Source organism: Pygocentrus nattereri, chromosome 30 (assembly GCF_015220715.1).
Source record: "Pygocentrus nattereri isolate fPygNat1 chromosome 30, fPygNat1.pri, whole genome shotgun sequence".
Lineage (NCBI taxonomy): Eukaryota > Metazoa > Chordata > Actinopteri > Characiformes > Serrasalmidae > Pygocentrus > Pygocentrus nattereri.
The window spans coordinates 3,115,308-3,124,493 of record NC_051240.1 but is presented as its reverse complement, the minus strand read 5'-3'; the positions used below and the strand labels follow the sequence as shown (position 1 = coordinate 3,124,493).

Below are 9,186 nucleotides of genomic sequence, written 5' to 3'. Positions count from 1 at the left end.
ACAGATGGGGGGGGGCATGAAATACGGAATGAAAGAAGGTGTGGTGCAATAGAGAGAGAGAGAGAGAGAGAGAGAGAGAGAGAGCGAGAGAGTGAAAGACAAAGAAAGAATGAAAGGGAGTGCAGTGCGGTGGAGAAAGAAAGAAAGAGAGAGAGTGAGAGAGAGAGAGAGTGCGTGTGATGAGAGTCTAAGACAGAACATGTCTGAGTGCCAGAAATTTCCATAAGTTTGCGTTGTTGACTTGCTGCCCATGTTGAGTAAAAAGTAGCAGCTGATTTTACAGGTTAATAAAAAATTCTGAGCACTGAGCAGCTGGACTGAGCTGCCAGATGTCTGCATGCCCAGCCTGCACCGCTGATCCTTACCTGAGTGTAGCACAACAAATTTTTAATAAAAGATTTGCATTAAGAGTTTTGGTGCATTTTGTCTATTGTGATCCATATTATGTCTCATGAAAATGATCCTGATGTTATAGTTTTCCATATCACTCACGCTTCGCTGCTGTAACTGGCACAACCAAATGAAAACATTCATCCCAGGCCTGCATTTAAACTCTTTGTTTGACTAGACGTGTCATACAATACAACCCAAAGCATGCATTAAAGTATAAAATACAGCTTGCGAAACACAGAAAATGACACAACACTATTATTTGCATATTTATCGTCAAACCAGTAACACACTGTAAACCCGGCTCTGTAAACTGCCTTTATCAGTGATTTTCTGTAAGCTCATCTTCTCAGGATGATGCCTCACTGCTCTGCTCAGCACTCTCTCCTGTGTTATTAACTGATACCTTCAGTTTCAGTCTGATCCGATTACTGCACTCCAGCAAATGATTTGATGCTTTTTACTGTTAAATGTGAGCAACCTGGTCATTTAATATTATTATTATTATTATTATTACTATTATTTCCTCTTTTATGAGAAACTCCACATGCTTTGGCATGTGTGTGATGATTTAGGCATGCAGTTAGCACCGTGCTAAGCCTCATAGCTCCAGTGCTGAACTAAAGAAATCAAACTTCAGACACCAAACACGTCCGTCTGGAGTAAATTTTGCTGTTGTTTTTGGGATCGCAGGTCCTGAAAAGTCCGAAGCGGCAAAAGAATGTGTTGCTACAGCGCTGGGAGAACGGCCTGGTCAATGGACATGGAGACCAGCAGGAATGACCACTGCACACCTTGGAAAACCACTGCGATGGGATAAAAAAAAACACCTCCAACAGGTGCCGCAGCTTAAAGCCTGTTGGCTGCATGTTTAGATAAGGAAACTCACTGAAAGCTAATATGCTAATGTTAGCCGATATGCTGGAAGACTGGAGCTTCAGAACAAGTGTAAACACACTGCCCTCTGACAGAGAGAGGACTGTGGACACCGAGCTGACCAGCAGCTGCAGGACGAGAGCAGACGGAGCTGGAAGAATTGAATTAATGCTTGATAAACATGCCATCATTCTTTAGTTAGCCATTAGCGTCCAGATGAACACTGGACGTGAGCTTATTTGCTTTATGAAGTTTCTGCACTTTGTGGTAAACAACAACGTTTCAGTGCTGACACGTTTTTTTTTTCTGTGTACATTTTTGCTCCAATGTCACAGTTACGAGGTCATTCAGTAGTGAAAAAGGAACTTTGCTACATGCTAAATGTAAGTTCGCACCCCTGTGCGCTGAACTGATGTCATAAAGGCCCATTCACACCAAATCTGACTTATAGAGACACAAAAAAAAGTTTTAAGAAAACGAAGATACGTACATTAATGCTATCTTTCACATTGAGTCCAAAACTAACAGACTGCGACTCAGCAACTTTTTGTGTCTGAGCCTCTTTTGGCACCAAGTTGGTTTGTGTGCAAAATTGTACACAGGGGAAAAAATTGGCTTTGAAACTCAATAGTTGAACCCATTGTGCATAAAAGTGCTATTTTTCTAAGGCAGTAGGTGCTTCCTTTAGGCATGTTCTCAACTATTAAACGACGCACAATCTGAGTGGTATGTATCATAGCTAGAAGGTAAATTTAATTAACCTCAAAACACTCTCTGACAAGTCATATTGCTTATTATTAATGTCTCATTGATTAAAAAATCGATTCAATTACAGTTCTTTTGGTAGAGTTCAGCTCAGTGCATCAGGAAATGTCTAATTTCAGCATGGTTTGATTATTTTGCTACAGTTGTGAATTATTTTAAAACTACACTGAACCGCGAATGTAACTGAAGGAGTTTACACAGTAGTTGAATATAGACAATAATACAGATCTAATTAATATATGCAAACTTCTATTTTACTAACTAAAAACTAATATTTTTTTAAAGAATTTCACTCTGGCCCAAAAAATGAGCATGTACTTCATTGTACATTATTAAAATGAAGTATAATTGATTCTATCCTGCCAAAATTGACGCATATTTACATAGAATAATCAACAAAAAGTCAGATGAATGTAGCGTTGCTCAGTAGAACAAATGCCATGAAAATAAAGACAGTCTTTTTAATGCTCTGCTTGTGAACCTGCCTTTTTGATTTGAATGCCACCATAAAAAGTCATTTAAATAGGTGAGCTGGAGTCATCGGTGAGGCATAAGACAGACAACACCCACACACCTACGCCAAACAGCCCTATTGTTAGTGGACATTGCCGAGGGATGGTGTTCTGAGGTCAGGGAATGGTACGTATTCAGCTCTTTGTTTTACCTAAGCAGGTTTAAAGCAGAAAGCACAATAGAGTCCTCCCCAGAGCATTCCAGCTGGATTTCATAATTCCTCTGTGGCGTAAAAGAGTTTTTTACTAAAACATGTGCTTTTGTCATGACTACCCGTCTGACTCAGCATCAAGAGAGCAATGAAATATCGAATTACATCCTACACGGATGAGTACAAGAACTTTGTTATTGTATGTTTTATGCTGGGTCCAGACGTCCATTCCCCACCCTATAACTTGAATTAGCATTGTTTTCTGTGTACATGCTAAATAATCGATCTTACTAAGCCTGAACATTTCATAACAGTTACAGAGTAAAAAACGGACGAAGCAGCTGGCTAACTATGCTAATCTTTGCCAACTATTGTTTTCTTTTAGTACGTTGTTTTTATCTCAACACTGTGGAAAAATATGCTCTACATTTTTTGTTAAATGTAAAGCTGTAGCTTGTCATTCCTTGTGTTGTGCCTGTTAGCTAATTCGCTAATGTAAGCTAAAATTCAAAACTAATGGCCGTTAACAAAACTCTTAGCTGTTCTATTTCTGTAAACAGATCAACTGGAACTAAAAATACTTTAAAAAACTCAAGTACGTTTTCAGTAAGCAAGACAGAATACGCTAGCCACTTACCAGAAGCTAACTAGCCACAGACAGAGGAAGCTAACTAGCCACAGATAGAGGAAGCTAACTAGCCACAGACAGAGAAAGCTAACTAGTCACAGACAGAGGAAGCTAACTAGCCACAGACAGAGGAAGCTAACTAGCCACAGACAGAGGAAGCTAACTAGCCACAGACAGAGAAAGCTAACTAGCCACAGACAGAGGAAGCTAACTAGCCACAGACAGAGGAAGCTAACTAGCCACAGATAGAGGAAGCTAACTAGCCACAGACAGAGGAAGCTAACTAGCCACAGACAGAGGAAGCTAACTAGCCACAGACAGAGGAAGCTAACTAGCCACAGATAGAGGAAGCTAACCAGCCATAGATAGAGGAAGCTAACTAGCCACAGACAGAGGAAGCTAACTAGCCACAGATAGAGGAAGCTAACTAGCCACAGATAGAGGAAGCTAACTAGCCACAGACAGAGGAAGCTAACTAGCCACAGACAGATTAAGCTAACTAGCCACAGACAGAGGAAGCTAAATAGCCACAGACAGAGGAAGCTAACTAGCCACAGACAGAGGAAGCTAACTAGCCTCAGATAGAGGAAGCTAACTAGCCACAGACAGAGGAAGCTAACTAGCCACAGACAGAGGAAGCTAACTAGCCACAGACAGTGGAAGCTAACTAGCCAAGAGCTAACTGCACTCAAACAATCCCACAATACACTGCAAGAAGTAGTGTACAACTCTGGTGCAAGTGATGTGCCCTAGTGGATAGGAAGTACCCATAATACGCAGTACGGGACATTTATGTCACAGTAATGACGAGGTTTCTGAAATGAAAACTGGGGACATTTTCTCTTTGGCGGTAAAGACGTCATTAAAATGTCCAATGTTTTTAATCTATGGCCCAGAAAAGAGGGGCAGGTCCAGTTTCCTGTATCTTGACCATGATAACTGTTGTAATGTAATAAACTCTGGTAAAGGCCTACTGATAAAAAGGTCTCGATAAATATTCTTCTTTATAGAGATGTAGAGGTTTAGGGGACTGTTCTGGACACGGCCATAGTCAGCTAACTAAAGACAGGGCAGCTAATATTTTCTTTAGTAACTCACTGAAGCCATTAGCATATGAAATTACTAAATATTTTCTCTTTTATAAAAGTGTATTTGTGTTAAACAGCTTTTTAAAGATTGTGATGGGAGAGACAGATAAACAACACTGTTTAAATCACAAGGAATCAATGGGGCTCTAATGATTTGTATTTGACTGAATCATCTCCACGACAGCAGCTCTCCTGACTCAGCTGCACACCGGTAAGCTTTCCAATGGGTCTCTATGGAGACAATGGGTGGAGTTAAGAAGCTCCCATGAAAAACATCTTCGGATGACGCAATTCAGCAAGACTGGCTTAGACAGCCCTCCAGTCTGCTGTTAATTATTCATCAGCTTCGGTCTTAGGGATCCTCACAGGCAGCACAGGAGCAGGGAACTGCAAATGAGCCAGCAGGACCTTATCAAGTTCATAATTGGTCAGGACTTGCAGTTAAATACCTACATACAAATAAATATGTCTTCGCAAAAATGTGATTTCCTATATGTATGTATTAAACCTTGGATCTCCATCTTTGTAATTTTTTCTTTTTGGCACAATTTGAGTGTCCTTCATATTGTGTTAAAATTTTATGACGAACGGAAGACAGAAAAGGTCCAGAATTACTTGGAAAAAAGTCCATAAAGTTCCACAAGAATGTTTTTCCTTCTTCTGTAAAGTTACCCTTTTGGTGGTATGAGGTTTTGTTCCAACAGCGATGATATGTAAGTATATGTAATACCATGCACCATATACACTGTATTTATGTGTCTATAATAGTCTATATATATCTATATGTAATAGTTTTCTTAGTCTAATACCAAAGCTAACCACAGTTATAACCTAAGGAACCAACACTAATTTTGCTCTTTCAGTTTTAGAAAACAAAACATGGAACTTCAGTAAAAAGCAGTTGTGAGAGTAAAGTAGGCCGCAGGCTGCACCGCATTAAAAGTAACAGGCCTTCAGAGCTGATAGAGGCAGCAGAGTCATTTGCATTGGGTTCAAATCAGCTGTATGATGCAGGGCGAGCTGTAAGGCTCTTTTATCCGCTCCAAACCCTGAACAAACTGTCCCATCCTGAGCTACATTTACAGCCAAACACTCCAGCTGGCCAGAGTTGTCTCTGCCTCATCTCTGTCCGCCCTGGCGGAGCTGTAAACTGCTTTATTGCACAGTATTCTTATCACCAGCAGTTTCGGTCCAGATGAGTACATCTGATTAACTACAGACATAGCTGGGCAAAACAAGGAGAAATGTCCAGGCTCAGCCTCAGGGGGTCATTCAGCCAGCGTGACCCATTTGTAGAATCTTACTTGTTTCATTTATTTTCGTTGTTATGTTCACTATTAGAAATGATAGTACAGCTGCATATTAAATCAATTAAGTAGTCAGTAAACATATGAAAGTGTTTTTATGATTTTAAAGAATTTTATTCATATATACAGTATTTTGTTACAACAGTACAGTTTTCATGAGGCAGCTGGCACACCACACAGAGTAAGCTAACTAGACAAAAACAGAGAAAGATAACCATAAAGAGTAAGCTAACGACATACAAAATAAGCTAACTACAGACAAAATAAGCAAACTACAGACAAAATAAGCTAACGACAGACAAAACAAGCTAACGACAGACAAAATAAGCTAACGACAGACAAAATAAGCTAACTACAGACAAAATAAGCTAACTACAGACAAAACAAGCTAACTACAGACAAAATAAGCTAACTACAGACAAAATAAGCTAACTACAGACAAAACAAGCTAAATACAGACAAAATAAGCTAACTACAGACAAAATAAGCTAACTACAGGCAAAATAAGATAAGTACAGAAAAATAAGCTAACTGCAGTCAAAATAAGCAAACTACAGACAAAGTAAGCAAACTACAGATAAAATAAGCGAACTACAGATAAAATAAACTAACTACAGACAAAATAAGCAAACTGCAGACAAAATAAGCTAAATAAAGACAATATAAGCTAACTACAGACAAAATAAGCTAACTATAGATAAAATAAGCTAACTACAGACAAAATAAGCAAACTACAGACAAAATAAGCTAACTGCAGGCAAAAAAAAGCAAACTACAGATAAAATAAGCTAACTACAGACAAAATAAGCTAACTGCAGGCAAAATAAGCAAACTACAGACAAAATAAGCAAACTACAGATAAAAAAAGCTAACTACAGACAAAATAAGCAAACTACAGACAAAATAAGCTAAATACAGAGAAAATAAGCTAACTACAGACAATACAAGCTAACTACAGACAAAACAAGCTAACTACAGACAAAATAAGCTAACTACAGACAAAATAAGCTAACTACAGACAAAACAAGCTAAATACAGACAAAATAAGCTAACTACAGACAAAATAAGCTAACTACAGGCAAAATAAGATAAGTACAGACAAAATAAGCTAACTACAGACAAAATAAGGTAACTACAGACAAAACAAGCTAAATACAGACAAAATAAGCAAACTACAGACAAAATAAGCTAACTACAGACAAAATAAGCTAAAAACAGAGAAAATAAGCTAACTACAGACAATACAAGCTAACTACAGACAAAACAAGCTAACTACAGACAAAATAAGCTAACTACAGACAAAACAAGCTAACTACAGACAAAATAAGCTAACTACAGGCAAAATAAGATAAGTACAGACAAAATAAGCTAACTACAGACAAAATAAGCTAACTACAGACAAAACAAGCTAAATACAGACAAAATAAGCTAACTACAGACAAAATAAGCTAACTACAGGCAAAATAAGATAAGTACAGAAAAATAAGCTAACTGCAGTCAAAATAAGCAAACTACAGACAAAGTAAGCAAACTACAGACAAAATAAGCGAACTACAGATAAAATAAACTAACTACAGACAAAATAAGCAAACTGCAGACAAAATAAGCTAAATAAAGACAATATAAGCTAACTACAGACAAAATAAGCTAACTATAGATAAAATAAGCTAACTACAGACAAAATAAGCAAACTACAGACAAAATAAGCTAACTGCAGGCAAAAAAAAGCAAACTACAGACAAAGTAAGCTAACTACAGATAAAATAAGCTAACTACAGACAAAATAAGCTAACTGCAGGCAAAATAAGCAAACTACAGACAAAATAAGCTAACTACAGGCAAAATAAGCAAACTACAGATAAAATAAGCTAACTACAGACAAAATAAGCTAACTGCAGGCAAAATAAGCAAACTACAGACAAAGTAAGCTAACTACAGATAAAATAAGCTAACTACAGACAAAATAAGCAAACTACAGACAAAATAAGCTAACTACAGGCAAATTAAGCAAACTACAGATAAAAAAAGCTAACTACAGACAAAATAAGCAAACTACAGACAAAGTAAGCTAACTACAGACAGGGTAACTACAAACAGAGCAAGTTAACTATACACAGGATAAGTTAACTATCACAGACAGAGCAAGCTAACTACAGATCGAGTGAGCTAACAAGCCAGAGTAAGCTAATTAGCCAGAGTCATAGAAATACATACCTAGATGGCATGTTGGGTCCAGTCAGGCACGTCAATGGCGTTGCCATGTCAACATCATTCCTGGACTGCATTTAGTGCCATCACAGAGCGGCAGTTTCAGAAAGACACTGCAAAACTATACTATTTCAAAAACTCAGAAACAGAGGGAATGTAGCGATCCACACTCAAGAACCTGCTGATGTCATTGTTTTTACTCTGGTTTTATATTAAGCTTATTTCTTTTAATAGTCTATTCAGGGGATCTTAACTTTATGTAGTAGTTATTTATTTACAGTGATGGTTAAAGCTTTGTAGCTGGGTAACTCATAGCGTTCCTTAATCTGTGTAGATATTCATAATAGATTAACGTTAGCACCTGAAGTCAGCTTCTTATTCGTCAGCTTCTTGCTCAAATTCTCCCATTTCACCTTAAATTGTGCAGCATCTGGCACCAATAGGTGACTGCTGTACCAATTAAGGTGGAACGGGAGAATTTGAGCAAGAAGCTGACGAATAGCCAGAACTTCAACTTTGTCCTTCTTACTGTGTTTTGGGGGGTGTAATTTATTTTCATGTCTATTAAGATTAGAAGTGATTCACACATTGATGGATTTACTAGTGTGTGAGATTATGTTTCTACCGGACCCTGAACTAAACTCACCTTTTTACGTCAGGTGCAGACTGACTAGACAGCTAATTAGCACGATCAGTTATTAAAGAAATAAAAGCTGAAAGCAGTGCATGCAAGATAAATTTATGTCTGAGGATTATAATAAAATTCATTTGGTGAAAACAGGTTGAGTAGTAAGGAAGCTGTGGCGGATTTAATCCTGAGACTCATCGTCTCTCAATACGACTGAATTTGTTCCAACATGGTGGAGGCACAGACGTATCGCTTCAGATAAAAACTACAGGCATCTAGGTATTTATATCTCTGGCCAGAGTAAGCTAACCACAGACAGAGTGGGCTAACCACAGACAGAGTGGGCTAACCACAGACAGAGTGGACTAACCACAGACAGAGTGGGCTAACCACAGACAGAGTGGACTAACCACAGACAGAGTGGGCTAACCACAGACAGAGTGGACTAACCACAGACAGAGTGGGCTAACCACAGACAGAGTGGGCTAACCACAGACAGAGTGGACTAACCACAGAGTGGACTAACCACAGACAGAGTGGACTAACCACAGACAGAGTGGGCTAACCACAGACAGAGTGGACTAACCACAGACAGAGTAGACTAACCACAGACAGAGTGGGCTAACCACAGA

The 9,186-nt window shown here is 38.5% G+C and overlaps 1 protein-coding gene across 3 annotated transcripts in view; it reads left to right on the top strand.

Moving 5' to 3' along the window:
- si:ch211-207j7.2 (mitotic interactor and substrate of PLK1) overlaps positions 1-2,501 on the top strand; it is a 19,391-nt gene extending 16,890 nt beyond the window's left edge. For all 3 annotated transcript variants that reach the window (XM_017722103.2, XM_017722101.2, XM_017722102.2), the window contains exon 4: positions 1,084-2,501. In XM_017722103.2, the coding sequence (XP_017577592.1) occupies positions 1,084-1,173 (90 nt within the window). In that variant the 3' untranslated portion in view covers positions 1,174-2,501. The remainder of the gene's footprint in view (positions 1-1,083) is intronic.
- The last annotated feature ends 6,685 nt before the right edge of the window (positions 2,502-9,186 follow it).